General features: G+C 39.4%; 1 protein-coding gene across 1 annotated transcript; it reads left to right on the top strand.

Moving 5' to 3' along the window:
- Positions 1 to 447: 447 nt before the first annotated feature.
- On the top strand, positions 448 to 21,170 carry LOC125484743 (apolipoprotein D-like). The gene is made up of 5 exons (XM_048604747.1): positions 448 to 582; positions 8,631 to 8,761; positions 13,141 to 13,229; positions 17,823 to 17,852; positions 20,914 to 21,170. The coding sequence occupies exons 1-5, from the start codon at positions 463 to 465 to the stop codon at positions 21,138 to 21,140; spliced, it is 597 nt and encodes a 198-aa protein (XP_048460704.1). The 5' UTR covers positions 448 to 462; the 3' UTR covers positions 21,141 to 21,170.
- Positions 21,171 to 22,196: the final 1,026 nt, after the last annotated feature.

The following is a 22,196-nucleotide window of genomic DNA, read 5'->3' as shown; positions in this document are numbered from 1 at the left end:
TACCTTTTGGCAGGGATTTTCTTTGGGATGCGATGAATAAAAGCACAGTGTGAGGGAACTTCCTTTGTGGTCAACACATCAAGCCATTGTGGAAGTCAGCTCGGGAGTGTGCCGGGAATGGGAATGCTCTCTATTTGTCTGCACCTCTCTCGGTATGAGATGGCTGGTAGTGATGCTTTAACCTGAGGGTCACCACATCACAGGTGAAGGCTGAGGTTGTGAAGGTGAGTCCTTCATGGTAACTTCAGCCACAGTGGGAATTGAACCTATGCTGTTGGTATCACTCTATCCTGGATCCAGCCAACTGACTGAGCTAACATGCTCGATCGAGAATTTGCAGATAAAACTATTGCCTCCATAAAATGAAAGGAACGGACCTGTGTTTTTGTGAGTCAGTCAATATATGAGTGTATATGGCTCAGAAATCTCTTTTGTGTTTCAGATTCCTCTCAAGCTGCTACCATGCGGGGGCTGTTACTGTCGCTGATGATCACGTCCATTTGTTTAACCAAAAGAGTTCAAGCAATCAAATGGGGTAGATGTGAACATGTGGAACTGCAAAAGAATTTTAGTCTCAATCAGGTTTGTCCTGTTAACTCTTTAGTTGCCTGGCAATTCCATTTTGTGTAAAGAAGTAATTTTTGCAGATGCTACAGGATCAATAAACTACGCTTTCGAAAAGGGATTGGACAGTGCAGTGGATTTTCACACCATCTGCTCAACTTTAGCCACAGAGATCGTAAGCAAAATCTGTTTATGTTCTAACGTCCCAACTCATACAGTTTCTCATTCGGCACAAACAGGACTTAAAGTACGTTAGTATTGGTCCTCCAACGCATACTTCTTGGAGCGTAGTCGCTTATTGTGAGGGAAGTTGTCACTGAATCCAGTAATAATTAAAGCAAGAAATTCTGGAAATACTCAGCAGGTTAAGTAGCATCTGTGAAGAAAAACAGAGTAAACCCCTCAGGTCAATGTTGATCCTTCTGAAATTTCTAATGAAGTATTAACATTGATCCAAAATATTACCTCTTTGCCTCAACTGGTACTTTCTAATAATTACATTTAATCTATGTCTGTGGTGATTTAGTTACTGAAAGTTTTGCTGCTAATTTATTAATTTATTTCAGTGTAATGTCCACTGAGGTAAATAGCCCCAACACAGGAAATACATTCATTCATGCAAATCATTTTAATGGATACAATTCTGCTAAACAAACATGTTTTTAAAAATTGTAACTTTGAAGTGAACCTTTTCAATATACACCAGCATTTTAGTGGGAATGTTGCTCATAGTTAAGTGGCAATGGTTCTAATATAGGGTTAGCTACAAGATCACAAGAGTAAGGGAAATTCCTTTCTTTGCTTTGGTAAATATTGAACAATTTGGATTATAATTTAAGGATTTAACTTAGAAACACCTTTCCAAACATTTGGAAACTGGTATTAATATTCAGTGGTGTCTTATGGGTTCCAGCAGTACGCATGGTTTAATACTGAAACTGCATAAAGTGTTGGTTCAGCGACAGGTAGAGTAGTTGTGTGCAGTTCTGGAATCCACATTGTAGGAGGGATATGATTGCAATGGAGAAGGTGCAGAGAAGATATACCAGGATGTTGCCTACACCTTGTTGCATTTGGACGTGGACTGTTTCAATATCTCAGAAGTCACGAATAGTGCTGAACATTTCACAGTCATAGGCAAACATCCACACTTCTGACCTTATGATTCATTCAGGGAGAGCTACTTGGGGGTTTTTATTTGTGGAGAGTTTATTTGTTGTGTGTTTTATTCAGGGAATTATTTTATAGGGTATTGATTGAATTATTTTATTTATAGAACATTATTGTTGGGGTTTTATTTAGAAAGACTTAGTTGTGGGGATTTTAATTTTGGGGAATTTATTTTTGTGGGTGTAATACAGTACTGAACACAATTCAGCCTCCTCTTCAGTCTCTCCTTGGACTTGGAGAACAAGGAGAACTGCAGGGACAGGCTATCTGGACAGAGAGTGGGTCACCTGGGATGGGCCACCAGGATAAAGAACTGGTATCAGCTGAGGCCTAGGAGGGGGTGACACCAGATGAGGTCATACCTAGTCTTGAATTATTTCCGTTGATGCATACGAACAAGAAAGTAGGACTGCATGCCCAAGGAAGGGATGTCAGGGCAATATATTGTGTGTGTGTGTGTGTGTGTGTGTGTGTGTGTGTGTGTGTGTGTGTCTAGTGTGTGTGTGTGTGTGTGTGTGTGTGTGTGTGTGTGTGTGTGTGTGTGTGTGTGTGTGTGTGTGTGTGTGTGTGTGTGTGTGTGTGTGTGTGTGTGTGTGTGTGTGTGTGTGTGTGTGTGTGTGTGTGTGTGTGTTAATCATCTCGGTTTATCCGTCTCGTTGGACAAAGACTTTACTCTCCCAAGTCCCTGTGTTAATCAGTCAGCGTGCAACTATGATCAGTTGGGGTTCCTGTGTCCCAAAAAGAGACAGGTGATTCTCCAAGGTGATTTCAATGTCAGAGTTGGGACAGCTACAAACCTCTGGAAAGGCCGATCCTCCTAACAAGATGCCTGGAACAGGGCCTGGTCATAATGAACGTCCTATTTCATCAGAGAGACAAACACATGGCACCTCATGGCAATACCTGCAGTCCAGACACTGGCAACTGCCTGACTACATCATTGTCCAAGTGAGGGATCACAAGGGTGTCCACATCAACCACAGTATGAATGCTGGAGCAACCATCAGTAAATCTGGGCTAGCATCTTCATAAGCCTGGTCCCAAAACAACATAGGCAGCAGGGCACTGCCTTAGGAAATTCAATGTCAATGGATAATGTCGATGTCAATGGAATAGGCGATATTTTTCCAAATAGCAGCCAGTGACTAATGTGATACCACAGGGATCAGTGCTTGGACTAACAATTTAGATGTGTGAACTAAATGTAATATTTTCAAGTTGGCAGATAACACAAAGCTGGATGGGAGGATGAAATGTAAGGAGGATGCAGAGATGCTCCAGTGTGATTTGGACAAGTTGAGTGAGTGGACAAATGAATGGCAGATGAAGTACAGTGTGGATAAACATAAGTAAAAACAGGAAGGCAGGTTATTATCTGAATGATAGATTGGGAAAGAGGGAGATGTAATTAGGCCTGAACATCCTTGTACACCAGTTGCTCATGAAGAAGGCCCTCATAGCAAGAGGATTCGAGTACAGAAGTAGGGATGTCTTGCTGCAGTTGTACAGGGTCTTGGTAAGACTGCTCCTGGAGTATTGTGGGCAGTTTTGGTCTCCTTATATGAGGAAGGATGCCTTGGCTATGGAGGGACTGCAATAAAAGTTTACTAGACCGATTCCTAGGATGGCAGGACTGATATATAAAGACACACCGGATCGGTTAGGAATATATTGAAGGGAGTTAGACCATTGAGGGGGAATCTCATAGAAATGTATAAAATTCCAACAGGATTAGATAGGTTAAATGCAGGAAAGATGTTCCTGATAACCGGGGAGTCCAAAACCAGGGGTTACAGTCTCAGGATACAGAGTTTGTCATGTAGGACTGAGATGAGGTGAAGTTTCTTCATCAAGAGAGTGGAATTCTCTGCCACAGAAAAATGCTGAGGCCAAAACATTGAATGTTTTCAAGAAGTAGTTCTTAAGGCTAAAGGAATCAACAGGTATGGGGGGGAACAGGGATGATGAGCCATGAGCACATTGAAAGGCAGAGTCGGCTCGAAGGGCTGAATGGCCTACTCCTGCTCCTATTTTCTATGTTTCTATGCAGGTTCACTGGACTTGTTCCTAGGATGGTGGAATTGTACAATGAAGAGAGATTGGGGAAACAGGGTCTGTTTTCTCAAGAGTTACAGAGAATGCGAGGCGATCTTATTAAAACCTGCAAAATACTAAAGGGGATAGTGTAAGTCGGGGAGATGTCGGCAAGAAGTCTCTCCAAATATGTATGTTGGAGGGGGATGGGTATGGGAATTTAGAACCAGAGGAAAAGGTTTCAAATTAAGGGGGACCAAACTGAGGAGAAATATTTTTATCTTGAGGGTTGTGAATCATCGGAATTCTCTGTCCAAGAAGGCTGATGAAGCTCAGTCTTTGACAACGTTTAAAGTAAAGACTGCTAGATTGCTAAATGTTTACAGGGTCTTGGGGATGGTAGGGGAAAACATTTATTGAAAGTATTTGATCAGCCATTATTGTGTTGAATGAAGGAGCAGATTCAATGTGTTGAATGGTCAACTCCTACTTCTATTTTGGAAGATATTGTTTGAAATACAGTTATTTTTAAAATAAAAGAATGGACTAAACCTCTTTTTTATCATTCTCTGTTGATAAAACAAACGTGATGCTAACGCAAAGGCAGCTACAAATTTGCACCACTTCCAAGAAATGCCTCAATATTCATTCATAAGAGCCATAGAGGTCTACAGCACAGGAAAGGGCCCTTCAGCCCATCGGGTCTGTGCCAGTCAAAGCCAAATAACTATCTATTCTAATGAGGTGAGAATGACAGCCCTTGACACCAAGGCCGCATCGGAGCAAGGATCCCTAGCAAGGAGCCCTAGCAAAACTGGAAGTTCATGGGAATCAGGGGGATAACTCTCCACTGGTTGGAGTCATACCTGGCACGTAAAAAGATGGCTGGATGTTAGTCATCTCAGCTCTAGAACATCTCTGCAAGTGTTCCTCAAGACAGTGTTCGAGGCTCAACCGTCTTCAGCTGTTTCATCAATGACCTTCCCAATTTCTGTTTTTCTTCATTTCATATCTTCATCAACTGCAGTTCATTGTTTTATTATAATAAACCTGAGTTCACTAAAATTCGCTATTTGATGTGCTATGCTATTCTTTCACTTGGTATTTCTCTACTGCAATAAGTTCTGAAAGATAAACCAGAAAAATATTCAAGGGCACTTGTGGCTCATTGGTAGTGTCCCTACACCTGGATTCAAATCCCACCTGCTCCAGAGGTGTGTAATAACATCATTGATTAGAAAAATAGGGTAATAAAGAGTAGAAAACTATTCAGCATCCAATTAAGTACCTGCTTTTCTGTGTCCCACTTTGATTTTTTTTATCAGGGTATGGCCAGTCAACTCAGTGGAAGACAGACTAGTCTGGACTGGCCTGAACTGGGTCCAGGTCCTCCTCTCTCCCATTAAAAGCAAAGTGTTGTAATGCTGAAGATACGAAATAAAAACAGAACGTACTGGAGAAACTCAACAGGTCTGGCAGCATTTGTGGAGAGAGAAACAGATTTAATGTTTTGAGTCAAATATGACTTATCCAGACTCACCTCTCCTGTTTTTTACGTGCTGCAGTCTGTCTCCGGGTATTCTTCTCTCCTTTTCTTGTTCGGTCGCCCTCTTTCCTAGCTTTTTATCATGTCAACCTAATAATATCCAATGACATTTCCCTGAATGGCAACTGTTTCATTTATCTTTGATTTTGAATGCATTTTTACAACTTCATACATAAAAATATTGCATGGTTTTAAAATCTTTTAGCATGCTGTTGAATCCAATAACAGTTTGTTTATAAGAACTGCTACCTCAGTAAAAGTTTCTGTATTCTAGATCTACTGTTTTCTGTACTGTTCCTCATTTTGATTTGTTCATATAAAGGTGCCTCTGTCGCTCTCTGACAATTCAACAAAGGATTATCACCTAAAATATAAACTGCCTACTCTCTTTCGGATGTTATGCTGTGTATTTATGCATTTCCATTTTAATTTTCTCTGATTAGTAATTTAAATCCCACAGAAATGGAAGCCAGTGAACCCCTAAATGATGTTAATTTTCTCCTTGATATTTTCATGTTAATGAAAGATTCCTGTCTTTTGACCCAAACCCCATATTAGAACTTAGAACATAAAGCTGTACAGCACAGGAATGGGCTCTTTGGCCCACAATGTTGTGCTGAACATGATGCCAAATGAAACTAATCCCTTCTGCCTGCCCTTGGTCCATATCCCTCAGTTCCTTGCATATTCATGTGCTTATTGAAAAATCCCTAAAATGCCCTTATAGTATCTGCCTCCACTGGCAGTGTGTTCCAGACTCCTGTCACTTTCTGTGTAGAAAACATACCCCTCACATCTCCTTTGAACTTTCCCCCCTCTCACCTTAAATGCATACCCCCTCGTATTAGACATTTCAACTCTGGGGAAAAGATTCCAAATGTCAACTCTACCTATGCATCTCATAATTTTATAGACTTCTATTAAGTGTCTCCACCGCCCCCACGCTCAAGAAAAAAACAACTTGAGTTTTTCTAGTCCCTCCTTATAGCTCATACCCCCTAATCCAGGCAGCATCTTGGTAAATCTCTTCTGCACCCACTCCAAAACCGCCACATCCTTCCTATCATTTGGCGACCAGAATTGAACACAATACTCTTGAGTGTGGCCTAACTGAAGTCTAATAAAGCTGCAACATGACATCCTGACTTTTGTGCGCAATTCCCCAAACAATAAAGGCAAGCATGCCATACACCTGCTTTATCACCCTATCTACTTGCATGGCCATTTTCAGGGAGCTATGACTTGAACCCCAAGTTCCTTCTGTACATCAATGCCATTCAGAATCCTGCCTTTAACTGAATACATTTCCTTAACATTTGATCTCCCAAAACGCAGCACGTCACACTTACCTGGATTAAACTCAATCTACCATTTCCCCACCCATGTCTGCAACTGATCTATGTCCCACTGTATCCTTTGACAACTTTCTAAACTGTCTACAACTCCACCGATTTTTGTATTGTCTGCAAACTTACTAACTCATCCATGTACATTTTCATCCAAGTCATTTATATATACCACAAACAGCAGAGATCCCAGTACGGATCCCTGCGGAACACAACTAATTATGGACCTCCAGCTTGAAAAACACCCTTCCTCAACTACCCTCCGTCCTCTATTGGCAAGCCAATTCTGAGTGCATGCAGCCAAGTCACTGTGGATCCCATGCATCTTAATCTTCTGGATAAGCCTGCCACTTTTCGAAAGCCGTACAAAATCCATGTAGACAATATCCACTGCTCTACTCTCATCAATCATCTTCGTCACCTCCTCAAAAAATTCAGTCAAGTTAATAAGACATGACCTGCCCTGCACAAAGCCATGGTGACTGTCCCTAATTAGGACATGGTTTTCCAAATGTGCATAAATCGTATCCCTAAGAATTGTCTTCAAAGCTTTCCAATCACCGAAGTGAGACTCTCTGGTCTGTAGTTTCATAGATTATCCCTATTTCCCTTATTGAACAGAGGAACATTAGCTACTCGCCAGTCCCCTGGGACATCTCCCGTGGCAAGTGAGGATGCAAAGATCTTAGTCAAGGCCCCAGAAATCTCCTTTCTTGCCTCTATCAATAACCTGGGATAGATACCGTGAGGCCCTGAGGACTTATCCACCTTAATGCTCTTTAAGAGATCCAAAACCACTTCTTTTTTGATCCAAAAATGCCCTAGCATATTAACATGTGACACACAAATCTCACTATCCTCCATATCATTTATCCTCCTGTCTTCTTGAGTGGTCCTACCTTCTCCCTCTTGTTTTTAATGTATCTATAGAATGCCTTCAGATTCTCTTTAATTCTATTTGCCAAGGTCATTTCATGCCTCTTCTTACTCTCCTAATTCCCTGCTTGAGTACTTTCATGCTTTCCTAATATTCCTCACAGGTCCTGTTGATTTCAGCTTCCTAAATGTTACATATGCTTCTTTTTAACATTGTTCTTCTCTAATATTGAAGAGACAGGGGTATGGCACTGGTGCGTCTGCATAGGCGAGGTCCAGTGATGATTGATGATTCAGAGAGGCGAGGGAGTCGGTTGAAGTGAATTGATGCTAAAAGTTGGCGACTTTCATTCCAGTGGCGCGGCCAAGGGCTTCTTTCCTGGCCACCAGGCCCATAGCTCATGATGGAGCACTTAACAAAAAAAAACTGTAAAGTAGAACACTTTTTCTCCATTTCTTTATTTTTCTGCCTTTATATTCCATGTTTTTGTTTATTTTTCTGTGTTTTACGATAGCGCCAGAGAGTGGCTACACTCTGCAACACTTTTCACTGTATTTTGTAACAAAATACATGCGACAATAAATAAATGAAATCAAAATCTGCTTGCACTTTTCTGCTTATAATGCTTTGCCACTGCCATTCAGGAGGAATATAAGGAGCACTAAGTGCATCTTTATCTTCAAAAAGAACTGATAAGTCTGAGGAGATGGCAAGAATTGCAGATGCTGAAGTTAGAGATAACACAGTGTGGAGCTGGAGGAACACAACAGGCCAGGCAACATCAGAGAAGCAGGAAAGTTGAGGGTTCCAACCCAAAACATCAACTGTCCTGCTCCTCTGATGCTGCCTGGCCTGCTGTGTTCCTTTAGCTCCACACTGTGTTATCTCTGAGGAATCTAGATTTGGTCACTGGTGCATGGAGAATCATGTTTACAAAACGATGCCATATATCACCAGAGGAGTGTTTAACTTCGTGGTGATCTTGTGAAGATATTTTGACTTGTTGTGTTATAAGTACTGATTTAATTCCCATCATTAATGAATTATACACACACCCAATTAATAAGCTAATCCATTTATTTTTATTTAACAGTATATGGGAACATGGTATGAAATTGAACGACTTTACAATGTCACTGGAGAACGCAGATGTATTTCTGAAACAATATCTAAAGCTTTCAATGGGTTTAGAGAGACATACGAGCTTCTCACTTGGATGATTAAGTAAGTTCTACTGTAAATGAAGTGAGTGTGTATATGTCTGTATGCAGGTTTTTGTGCATTCTGTCTGTGTACAAAATGATTGCCATGACCTCCTCATTAATATTTACCTATCATTATATGCCGAATAAAGGGACAGCAAAAACTATTTTGGGAGCTGGAGTATAGTGCATTACTGTGGATTTCCAAAGGACAGTGTGACACAGCAAACTGATCACCATGAGCTCCTGCATTGATTAGAGCAATGAAAATTTGGAACAGTGTTAAATGTAGGAATGGCTTATAGGAGCAAAAATTGAACAATTTTGAATTGATTGAACTGCAGAAAACTGAGAAAGGAGAACATCATTTGTTTCTCCCAGTTGAGGGCTTAATTGCACTCTGAAAGGTTTTCTTCCAGATTGCTAAAGGGAAAGATTAAGAAGATGTAGGAATATCTGTGACAACAAACTGGGACCGTACAGCACTGCTGCTGCTGCTGCAGTTTCTGCTGCAACAGCCTGATCCTCCTGTTACAGGTGTGGATAAATTGGCATTTTTTAACTGGCCTGTACTTCACTGTGGCTACCATGAGAGCAGCTTTCAGTGGAACATCACTAGATAGTGATCCCAGTAAATGATGATCCCACCAAATAATCCCTGATACCCATTTGACCAGTGGTGCTAATTGCTTTCATTCAATGTAAAAATCAGCACCACAAAGTTGGCCCAATGGACCAAAGGGCCAACAAGTTAATTAAATATTTTCATGTATCCAATGATGATAAGCTCAGGAACAGAAATTACTTTAATTGCATTATGTTACAACAAAGAAGGAAGTTGCCCAGCCAAATCAATCTGTGAGGGAGTTAACTCTCCACACTTGCAGCCATGTTAATTCCCATTTATTTTCATTTCTTTCAGCCATTTATCTAAACTGTTGTTGAAAGATGACATGGGTCTAGATTCTCTGCAGTTCCCACCCATAAGTCAGTCTGATTGACGGGCAGGACATCTTTCAGTAAAGGGTGTGAAAGATGTCATAGGGGTCTTGATTGTGGAGAGAATAATGTTATGATTGATCCAATAGTAGTATGGGAGTACCAACGAAGGCACTCTGGTGGATGCAGGTCCAGGGGAGCAGATGATGTTTGAGGGCTTCTGGAAGTGATATGGAAGACAGACAGATTATGGGGCACTCCAGCTTGGCTGCAAGCAATATTGCCAAAGCGCCTGCCGTATGAGCTGAGCAAGCCTTGCTTCTTTTAAGTTTCAGGTTTACTTGTGGCCGTGGAAACCCAGCTGCCTGTGGTTAAAAAGAACATGAGTGTAAATGGAGGCTGCAGCCTCATTAAAAGACTTAAGTGACTAGAATGTTAACATTTGCAAATCAAGAATGCTACCAATCTGCGAATGCTTCAAATGTAGCATGATGTTGCAAAGCTGATGTTAAAATGCAAATAGAATTAGGCATGGGCCAAAGGAAAATATTTTTAGAATAAATGAGTTTGCTGCATGCAGTTGACTGGAATGTTACACTACCCGTAGCACAAGCTGTTTGGCAGAGGAAGTTGGGCGAGTGTGGGCAGACTACACTTTCACTAACACTGGTAAATGATGAGGGATAACAGTTTAGGGGATACCCTGTGCTCATCACGGGCATCATCCCAAAATGAAAACACAATCTTCCATCCCCATTCCCCTCCTTTTCCTCCCTAGCGTATGCCCACCAATTAAGTTTTTGCAAATGGGTTTTGCCCCTTCCACCAATGGGCAACTGTCTGGCATTAAGCTTGTTTGTGACCAGGGGTGCTGGTGTAGTGTTATTGAGTCGTAAACCATCTCCTCCCCGCAATATTTCATATTTCTTTTCTACTCTAACCTCTGAAATGACTCCAGCTCATTTGTTTTTGAGAATTCAGCTGATGGTTTCCACAACTTAGATACGAATATAGGACATAGGAGCAAGAGTAGGCCATCTGCACCTTCAGTCTTGCTTCATTATTCAATAAGATCATGACTCATCTCATTGTAGTTTCAGCTCCACTTTCCTGTTTGCACGCTGTAGTCTTTGACTCCCCAGATATTCAAAAATCTTCTTATCAAATCAAAATTGACTGTTCAAAGGTGACATTCCTGATTCGGTTAAATGTCATTGGAGCTGCCATTGGAGACTCCTTCTTTGGCTGTCACAATCCAAATTATGGAGAGGGAGGGGTTTCCCCGCAGACTTCCCTCATGTCCACCTTGGATCTTCGGACTGCCATGTGGAAGATCACAGAATACACTGGAAAATAATGTAAATGCCCTGGACTCCTTGAAAGGAGGAAAAGAGGTTTTTCATTGGCCAGCTCTGCTTCTCTGTCAGGCCTCGACCTTGCAGCTGAAGATCTCGGACTCTATTGAGACCTGTAGTGGAATAATCTGTTCTGATCTTCAGGGGACACTACTTTTCTACCATTTCTGGTTTGTTGTGATACCTTCACTGCAGCACTGCTCACATTTCCTCAGATGGGGTGGTTTCCCTCGTATGAAATGAACCCAGGAAAATAAGCTGGAGTCACTTGTCACAGAAGTTACAAATGGAATCAGACCTTTCAGCCTAACCTGGTCACCTTGATGCTCACCCTCCATGTGAGCAAATGGTTCTAATCATGTTTACCCACTGACTTAACTGTTTTAGTTTATTTGTCAAATGTAATCCTGAGTATTCACTTAACTTTAAACCTGGAAGTGATTCCACAGCCATACAATAAAGTGTGTTAAAGTTTCAGCTTTCTTCGTTTGACATTTGATGGTTTCCCTTGGAATCTTGCTCATTGCTCATGACCATCAACACTAGAAATGGTCTGTCTCCATTTACTCTGTCCCAACCCCTCCATCTTCAAAACATGCCTTGCATATTTTCCTGTGAACTGCATTGTTCTGAAGAAGGCCCAGTGTATCAAACCTTTCTTTATTTCTGTATTGCCTTATATCAGGCATCATCACAGGTAACCGTATCAAAGAGGACTGATGTTCTTCCTACCATTAAACCCAACAATATATCATGGTTTGTGGGAATAATTTTTTTAATTTAAACTTATCATGACTCCTTGGCTTTTATAATAAAGGCATCATGAGATGTCTGTTTGCTATAAAGTCAACATAATCTTACCAGCCCATTAGAGACAGAAAATTGGCTCAGAGTTTAACCTGATGTTCGTCATGCGTCAGGTAGGAGCAAGGTTACCAAGTCAAGACCATCACAATGACCTCAGCTAGCACAGCAATTGAACCTACCCTGTTGGCATCACTCTGTATTGCAAACAATCTGTCCAGCTAACCGACATGTTTAATAATCGACGTTGCTCCCTTTGGTGTTGTGTGAACCTGCATTTTGCAGTCCAATTCCTCTTCTGCAGCATTCGGTTACTTCCGTTCAGTTATGCATTACTTAATTTCCTAATATGTATTGCCTCAAACCCAGAATCATTGAATTTTTTTTTGCCACATTTTAGTCCATTAACTTTTTATGTCTTGTTTTCAAAACAAGTCTTCATTTAAATTGTGCATACATGATCTAGAACTGAACCCTCAGGAATAACAGTATTAACATTAAATATTGTTGAAATACTGGGTAGACATGAGGAGCTGAAAGACCTGCTACTGCTGCTATTTCATATGTTCTTTTCTTGAATAATCATCCCTATTTGATTTCCTGACCACTAGCAACTTTTAACAATTGATTCTTTATATGGACATGTGGTAATTTCACCCATGCTTAAATATTCTAAAGGGTTTTTTTTGCTCCCACAGATTTTAAACTAAGTGGCTTGTAATTCTCTCGATTGCTTAATGGTACTGTGCACAAACCTCTCAATTTTCTACAAACTTGTCTAATTTAATACAAGTGCTCTGGTGTTTGCGCTTGCATTTTCTCTTTCTCCTTGTATCTTAATTAAACTGTGCTCTCTTCTCACATTTTGCTTGCTCTATTTAACTCATCCATCTGAATTCTTTCATAGTTTATTATTGGACTTAGCAATGTCTTCACCCAAATAGCAAATATCCTCTGTTGTGATCACTAAGTGGATATTTAAAAAGTTCCATAAAAGAATTATTTTGCTACTTGTCTCTCAAACCTGGCATCAAATTTCCTCCCCATAATATGGAGAAACCCCTTTTAATCCTTAGCCTCCAACCATGTTGAATCAGTATCCCGTCCTTGTTTACATCAAGCCTTTCTGATGTATGTTGTGGTTGTTATGAAGGGACATATTGGAGATCCATCCCACTGGAAATCTGCCTCGAAGAGGTGAGTCTGTCCTATCAATACCATTTCTTTACCTCGGATGAATTCATGACTAAGTGGAAGTACACTATTCGTCTTTATATATACAAAGCTTGTTTGTTTTTTGCAGAGACAATGATGCAGTGGTTGTACTCAGTGCAGAATTAATTCCACCTCCAAAGGCAAATAAAGATCAAGCAAAACTTACCTACAGACTCGGTAACTTTTTTTTATTATTTACCTTTCAAGGGTTTTGTTCAGCATTTATTGCCCACCTCTATTTGGTCTAATAAATGTGGTAGTAAACTACCTTCTTCAATGAGTTATGGGGTGTAGATAGATCCACTGTAGATAGACCCACTGTCCTGTGAGGAGAGGAGTTCTAGGGTTTTGACATAGTGGCAGTGAGGGAATTTTGATATTGTTCCAAGGTGGGATGGTGTGTGTCCTGAAGCTGAAATTGCAATAACAGTACTCCCATGTATCTGCTGCCCTTGTCCTTCTAATTGGTAGACGTTAAGGGCTTTGGAGGGCTTTTAATTAATTAGAGGGGGAAGGGTTCAGGAGAGAAGATATGTTGGCTTACAAAACAAAAGGATATGACAGCATTGCAGGCAACTATTTTTATACTCAGAGTGGCACAGGAATGGGCAGAACATACAAGTAAATAAGATCAAAGGGGGAAATTGGTTAAAAAAAATCAAAATTAATGGCTGTTTGCTTAAATGTAGACAGTATTGATAAGAAAATAAATGAATTAACAGCACAATAATGATGAGTATGACTTTAAGGCAGTTATGAAGACATGATTAGAAGGAGGAAGCTTTGTTAGTACAAGCTGAAATAAGTATGAAAGCAAGAAATGGCCTTGCATTGGATGATGTAGAATCCATATGGGTGGTGGTAGAATATAACAAGAGGAAGATGGTATTGGTGGGAATAAATTAAAGGCCACTTAATAGTGACTGGTAGAACATAGAACAATACAGCACAGGAACAGGCCCTTTGGCCCACCATGTCTGTGCTGACTATGACGGCATTCTAAATTAATCCCATCTGCCTGCATATGGTCCACATCCCATTATTCCCTGCCTTTTCATGTGTCTGTCCAAATGCCTCTTAAATGTTGCTATCATCAATATAGGCAGCAAAAAAAATAAGAATATGAGGGCATGTGAGGAAGGTAGTACATTGATCCTGGGTGACTTTAATCTTCATGTATATTTGGAAAATCTAATTGGCGAAGGTAGCCACAAGGAATAATTAATAGACTGTTTTTGGAACAGTTTCCCAAAACATTATGATGTGTATCCAACCAGGAATCATGGATCCCAGATTAAAAGATTGACTAGGGAACAGTAACCACAACATGGTAGAATTTAGCGTTCTGTTTGAGAGTGAGAAACCAGGGTCAGAACCAACAGTGCTAAATTTAAATAAAGATAATTACATAGGGATGAGGGCAGAGTTGTTTGGAGTGGACTGGCAAAATAGTTCAGCAGATAAGATGGTTGAGGAACACTGGCAGATATTTAAGAAAAACATTCAGATTCATCATAAAGATATTTCCTAGTCAGGAAGAAGGATGATAGTAAATGTTTAAACCAACTATGCTGAACAAGGAAGTTAAGGATAGTAGTAAATTGGAAGTAAAAATGTGCAATATTGCAAAGATTAATGACAAACCATAGGAATTAGCAAGTTTTAAAAGCCAAGTAAGATAACTACAAACAAAAAAGGAAGAGAAAATAAACAATGAGAGCAAACTAGCAAGTAATGTAAAAATGGCCAGTAAAAGATGATTTTTATATATGAAAAAGAAGAGACGACAACATGAACACAAGTCCCTCAGAGAATAAGGCTGAGAAATAACAAAGGGATCCAGGGAGTGGCAGAAGAAATATTTTCCATCAGTCTTCGCAATAGAATGCAGTACAGTCAGTTCTGATATAACATCTGTTTCTTCAACGCGAGTGACTTTAATGCGATTGAAGAATTTAGACCAATATTTGTAGAATGTGAACTTTTCTTGCCTGTATTGGCTATAACGTGATTCCGGCTCCAATAGTTTAAATGGCGTGGCTATTGATGATTTTCTTATCATGCGAGATCGCACGAGAACAGAACTATCGCATTATATCCAAACTGACTAACATTCCAAAAATACTAACTACTAAAAAAAAGTCAATCATGAGGAAAATGTACTAAGGGATTAAATTAACACGGAGGATTCTTAAAGGGGAAGCAGTAGTTCTAATATATTTGGATTTCTGTAAAGGCATTTAATATGGTCCTGCATTTAAGACTGGTTCAGTCTTACTATCATCCTTCTTCCTGACTAGGAAATATCTTTATGATGAATCTGAATGTTTTTCTTAAATATCTGCCAGTGTTCCTCAACCATCTTATCTGCTGAACTATTTTGCCAGTCCACTCCAAACAACTCTGCCCTCATCCCTATGTAATTATCTTTATTTAAATTTAGCACTGTTGGTTCTGACCCTGGTTTCTCACTGTCAAACAGAATGCTAAATTCTACCATGTTGTGGTTACTGTTCCCTAGTTCATAATATAAGAGCCTTGAGGGTAGAATATTATCATGGATAGAGGATTAACTAGCTCAGAGAAGTCAGAGTGTTGGGATAAAGGGGTCATTTTCAGGATGACAACTGCAATGAGTGGAGCGCTACAGGATTGGTGCCACAATTATTAACAATATGTACTGATGACTTGGATGATAAACCTATATGTGCTGTTGCCAAATTTGCAGGTGACAAATAAATATTTGCACTATAAGTAGTGAGGATGACACAAGGAGAATATAGAGTGGTATAGATTGCTAAAGTGAGTGGACAGAAACTTGACAGGCGGAAAATAAATTCTGAAAGTATGACATTATGCACTTTGGCAGGAAGAAGACAAAAGCTGAATATTATTTAAATGGGGAAAGGCTGTAGAGAGTAATAGCAGAGAAAGATTTCAGAGTCCTCATGCATGTATCTCAAAGCTAGGATCCAATTTCAACAGTAATAGGAAAAGCAAATGGTATATTGGTCTTTATTTCAAAGGGAATAGAGAATACAAATATGGAGGTCTTGCTAAAACTATACAAGGCAAGACTCACCCTGTGCTAATTGGCACAGGGTCGAAAAGATTAAAAAGGTAAATGCATGGATCAAAGATTGATGTGAGAGAAATAGGTTCAAATTCATTGAACATTGGCATCTGTACTGGGGTAAGAGGGAGCTGTTCCAAGGGGATGGGCTCAACCTGAATCATGCTGGGGCCAGAGTCCCGGTGAAGCACAAAATTCAGGCTTTAAACTAAATAGTTGGAGGGAGTGGGTGTGGTTCATTTGCTTCATATTTCAGACTTACTCATTGAGTTTAGATACTATCAGCTACAATGTTAGAATTTGAACTTTTCTCCACAGAGAAAGGATCTACACCATTGACATTACCATAAACACCACCTCCTAAACCTTTGCAGAATATTGCAGCTTTCTACTTTCAGTAAATAGGATCATTGACTGCAGAAACAATTCATTTGCACAGAGGGTTTCATTCCCTAGAGGCTACAGTTTTTTTAGAAAGCATTTTTACGTTTAAAAAGCATTTGGCAAGATAGCACATAGAAGGCTGGTTAGTAAAATTGAGGCTCATGAAATTAAAGGGTTAGTATCCAGCTGGATAAAAAAAATTGGCTTCGACACTTAAGCAGCAAGTTGTGACGAATGGTCATTTTTCAGACTGGAAGAACAGATAGCGGAGTTTCATGTGACCCAGTGTTAGTACCACCACTCTTTCTTTGTTGTGAAAAAATGACTTGGATCTTGCAACGGAGGGAAATTTCAAAATTTGCCAATATTATGAAATTTGAAGGTGTGTCAAAAAGTGCTTGTAACAGAATATAGATAAGGCTAACAGAATGGCTGGAAAAGTTGCAGATGGAATTCAGTACAGAGAAGTGTGAGGTGATGTATTTTGGCAAAGGGAGTAGGGAGAGGTAATACAGAGTTAATGGCACAGTTCTAAAGAGTTTACAGGAGCAGTTGTGCTATGGGTTCCAATGTACTGAACTTTGAAAATGTCAGGACATATTCAGGGAATGGATAACAAAGCTTACAATTGAGAGAGGATATGAGTACAGAAGAGATTTACTCCCAATAGTTCCAGACATAAAGGAATTTTCTTACAAGGTTAGGTTGGAAAATCTGGTATTGTTCTCTTTGGACAAAGGAAATTGTGGGAAGATTTATTAGAAATGTACAAGCCTATGACAGACCAAAATAAGGTAGTCAATGACAAACTGTTTCTAAGGAGTACCAGGTGACACAGATTGACATCTGATCAAGAGATGCGAGGAAATATAAGAAAGAACGTTTGTATGCAATGAATTGTACAGGCCTGGAATTCACTACCTGTGAAGATGGTGGAATGGCAACAATCAATGATTTCAAGAAGGAAATTGAATTGGTATTCGATGGAACTAAACTTGTAGAGTTACAGGAATTGAACCAAGACCCAGGATTGCCTGGTTTGCTTAGGAACAATTAGCATGGACTCGAGGTTCTAAATAGCCTCTTCCTGTGTTACTAGTGACTTTATGACTCTATAAACTTTTCTTCCTATAATTCACCTTGGGGTCACTTTACTCTGTTAAAGGCAATGGATAAATATAGCTTGTTGTTGGTTGTTTATTGTGAGAGATTTTAATTTCAGCAGTAAAGTGCAAACTTCCATTTTGTTCTTCTTTGAAAATCAATACCCAGTTTGTGGCTTGTGATTAATTTTTATTTTCTTGACTCAACAGATCAACAAATGGGGCATGAGCCTTTAGATGGTATGTATTAAAAAGTACAACTCCTCGATAAATAAGCATGTTACACAGTAATAAACAAAATCCGATCATATTCGGGAATGGTCAGAAATCACACAACACCAGGTTATAGTCCAACAGGTTTACTTGAAAACACTAGCTTTTGGAGCCTCGCTCCTTCTTCAGGTGTTTGTGAGAGGGGTAGTACCAGACGCAGAATTTATAATTAAAAGACCAAAGGTTCACACCATTGATGAGGATGTACTAAACAAACCTAAGATGCTGTTAAATCTTTAATCAGTTGGAAGGTTTTAATTGATTAACATGTACATGTAAGTCCCTGAATTCTTTTCAAGTCACGGTCCTGAGAGAACTAAAGGTTTTATCAATGTAAAGAATAGGTGACATTTTAGGTCAGGCAATGCATGTTAGGCGTGATACCTTGTTTAGAATCAGTTTGTGTTTTAGTCTGGAGTCAGACTGGTTTTATTTCTAAAGTAGGAATTTGTAAAACATCATATTGACTGACTGTCTATAAATACACATACACTCTCCACCCACACCCCGCCCCACACACACACATACACGTGAATCTATGGGGTGAATTTTTATTTGCAGATATATTATATTTTGTTCAAGTAGTACAATGTTCAGTGTTTTGACTACTGATTACATTTTACTAGTAACTCCTGTTGATAGTTTCTCATTACATTGGCTGTGATTAAAAATTTTGTTAACTTTTGAGTTTGTCATCATGATTTGTTGGGGCTGAAGCTAGTAAATGTTTTCCACAAAAAATTTCCAATCATACAAACTGATATTGGACCTTTACTGATAAAGTAAATATCCTGAAAAATCTCTGCTGCTAGTTAATAACCAACATGAAATATGTTCTGTGCCATTCCCAGCAACGGAACATTACTTGTGTAACAACAGCCATTAAGGATTAATACAGGTATAGTGTGCAGGATCACTGACATCATGAGATGAAGCAGTGCATAAAACCAGAGGCATGGGGGAGGATTTTTTCACGCTTTAATGTGTGGATAAAGGTTCATGAGAGTCTTGAATAGTCATGTAGCCATACAGATTTAGAATATTGCTGAAAAAAGACACATTTGTCGAAACCTTTTATCACGCACTCATCAGGACATTCACAAGAATATCGTTATGAAGGGGAACAACATTGTATGTTGTGTGAAAAGAGAGCATTGGTGCATTTTAATGGCAATGTCTACTTGTCAACCAATCAGCACTGTCTTCTCAAACAGAAAACAATGTTATTCCCATTCGCATTGGTGTTGTTGTGAATATCTGGTAAGTGTACAGCAACACTCAGACTCTTGAATCTTAAAAACCTCCAAGGACTGTGAACTCCAGTATTGACTTATTTTGCCTCTGATTGATTTGTGACATTGGATTGAGATTTTATTGTGAAGGTATTGGTGTAGGTCTGTGCTGAATGGATGTTGCAAATAATAAGCATGAACAGAGATAGTTTTTCAACTTTGTGGCCCTGAGTCTTTGATTAGAATGCTACGGCAATACAACTTCCCACTGGGAGGGTAGAATAAACTCTCTTGACTGTGTTAGGTGGTATGTTCTTGCCAGTTGAACATGCTTTACTTGCTGGTTTTGAACTAATTTCAGTATCAACAGTGAAATTCAGGTGGTCTTTCAAATGTTCTTCATCCAGGCAAACTAGCTATTTGCATATACTGTAGTAAGAATTAAGTTTAGAACACTGGCAAACTAGCTAATTATTCTTTGGTGCCATGTTTGTTTTTAATTTACTCACTAATTGAGATCCTGTCTATCAAACTGTGTTTTTTTGTAATGGTATCTATATTGATAGTGTAGTTGATGTGGTTTAGATAAGGCCTTTGACAAGGTCCCACATTGAAGGCTAGTCCAAAAGGTGAGAACCCATTGGATCTGAGGCAATATGTCAAACTGGCTCCAAAATTGGCTTACAAATAGGAGGTGTAGGATGATGGTGGAAGGTTGCTTTTGTGACTGGAAGCATGTGACCAGTGGTGGTACCACAGGGATTGCTGCTGGGACCCTCACTGTTGGTTATTTACATTAGCAACCTTGCTGTGCATGTAGAAAGTATGATTGGTAAGTTTGCAGATGACACAAATTTGTGTTGTTGATTGTGAGGAGGATGGTCTCAGGCTACAGTCTGATATTGATCCCTTGGTAATTGGCAGAGCAATCAGATGAATTTTAATTCTGATAAGTGTGAGGTGATGCATTTTGGGAAGTCTAACAAGGAAATTATATGCACAATGACTGGTAGGTCCTTCAGCAGTACTGAAGAACAAAGGGCCCTTGATGTACAAGTCATAGACCGCTGAAGGTGCCAGCAAGAGTGACAGAGTGTTGACAAAGGTATATGGGTTGATTGACTTCATTAGTAGGGGTGTATAACATAGGAGCAATGAATACTTGTTCCAACTTCATAAAACATTGGGTAGACCACAGATAGAATACTGTGTACAGTTCTGTCGCTATGCTATTGGCAGGATATGATTCCACTGGAGAGAATGCAGAGGAGATTCACCAGGATGCTGCCTGAAATGGAAAATCTCAGTTATGAGATTGGATAGGCTGGATCTTTTTCCTTGGAGCAGAAGAGGCCGAGGGGCTGATTTGATTGAAGTATACAAAATTATGAGAGGTAAAGACAAAGTAGATCATGAGAATCTTTTTGCCATGACAGATGTGTCTAAGACGAGAGAACATATGTTTAAGGTGAGGACCAGGTGATTTAGAGCAGATCTGAAGATCTCCTGGGATATCGTTCACCCTAAGTTCTGTCAGATCAAAGGTGTCGTGCCAGCTTACCAGGGGCAATGTGACAGTGCTATGATCTGTGCCAGCAGTCTAACAGCACTGAGATAGTCCACAATCAGCTAGTGGAGATATTTCTCATATGTCACTGTTGGAAATGCTGTGTTCTAGTTTGTCTGAATTTCGTTTCCAAATACTGCGCTTAATTTGATTAACTAGTGAACCAAAAAAAATTATCTGTTTGTTTCATCATAGATTAATGCTCTATCCTCTTTTTCTTTTATTGCAGACAGTGTCATTTTTCATTACTGGGTGGTAGACACTGACTATACAAGTTACTCGCTGGTATTCTCCTGTGTTTCTTTCCTTGGCATAGCACACACCCCTTATGCCTGGATTCTTTCAAGAGAACGACAGCTGTCAGCAAATACCACAAAATACCTGCATGATATCCTGGATAAATATAACATTAATATTGAAGATCTTGTGAAAATTAATCAAGAAGGTTGCATATAAGAGCTAAATAAAAACCAAAAGAACTGCAGATGCTGTAAATCAGGAACAAAAACAAAATTGCTGGAAAAGCTCAGCAGGTTTGGCAGCATCTGTGAAGGGAAAACCAGAGTTCACGTTTCGGGTCCAGTGACCCTTCCTCAGAACTTAGTTCGGGTCACCGGACCTGAAATGTTAACTCTGTTTTTCCCTTCATTGATGCTGTCAGATCTGCTGAGCTTTTCCAGCAACTTTGTTTTTGTTGCATATAAGAGCTGATCAGAATACATACAAAACATTTTAATTTGCATCAAAATGCACCTATTTTTAGTTTACTCCATTGTAAGTTACACTGGGGTTAGTATAACTGAAATTAAACAATGTCTGCTGGAGTTGCTGTGATGGACTGTGAATTAAGTTATCTACATCAAAAGTGCAGGAGTTTGAAGAAACACCTCCAATTGTCAATATCTACCCCCACTGAAATTCAAATCAATGGTGAAATCTTGACTGAGCCATCACTAGACAATCAAAAATGCAACTTAAAATTAAGACAATTGGTATCACACTTCATACTACAAACATTTGGCTTAAATAGAGAGACTGACTAATTAGTGCTAATGAACATGAAAGAGGTCACCCCTTGGTGTCCAGTTTTGTACTCATTGGCCAGATTTTTCTGCTTGTGAAATTTCAATCCATATTTCCTACTCCCAATCATTTTATTAATCAGAAAAATCACTGACTGGCAATAAATAAGAAAAAATACATGATTTCTAGCTCAATGCCTTTATTGTCACTCTTGGTTTGACCTCCTATTATTTCTTTGCTGATTTTATGTCATTCAATCAAATAATATGCGAAACTTAGAACTTAGATTAGTTTGGGATTGACATAGTTATTTGGCTTTGTGCACTACAATAGTATCATAAATCTGTTATACTAAGTGCTTTTTTCAGCAATAAAAATGAAAAACTGAAATAATATGTTTCTTCTGATCATTTGATGTGAAATTCTCACCAAAACCCATAGAGCATTATTATATATGGATTATAAGTCTCATGACATGTCTCATGCAGC

This window comes from Rhincodon typus, chromosome 13, assembly GCF_021869965.1.
Source record: "Rhincodon typus isolate 14 chromosome 13, sRhiTyp1.1, whole genome shotgun sequence".
NCBI classification, from domain to species: Eukaryota; Metazoa; Chordata; class Chondrichthyes; order Orectolobiformes; family Rhincodontidae; genus Rhincodon; species Rhincodon typus.
The sequence above is the reverse complement of the archived record's forward strand: the minus strand, read 5'-3'. Positions and strand labels throughout refer to the sequence as shown.

Excerpts from the sequence above, each read along its gene's own strand:
- LOC125484743 (XM_048604747.1), top strand. The coding sequence starts at position 463 with ATGCGGGGGCTGTTACTGTCGCTGATGATCACGTCCATTTGTTTAACC. Across the intron at positions 583-8,630 it reads AGAATTTTAGTCTCAATCAG|TATATGGGAACATGGTATGA; the intron begins GTTTGTCCTGTT and ends TTTATTTAACAG. Across the intron at positions 13,230-17,822 it reads AAAACTTACCTACAGACTCG|ATCAACAAATGGGGCATGAG; the intron begins GTAACTTTTTTT and ends TTGACTCAACAG.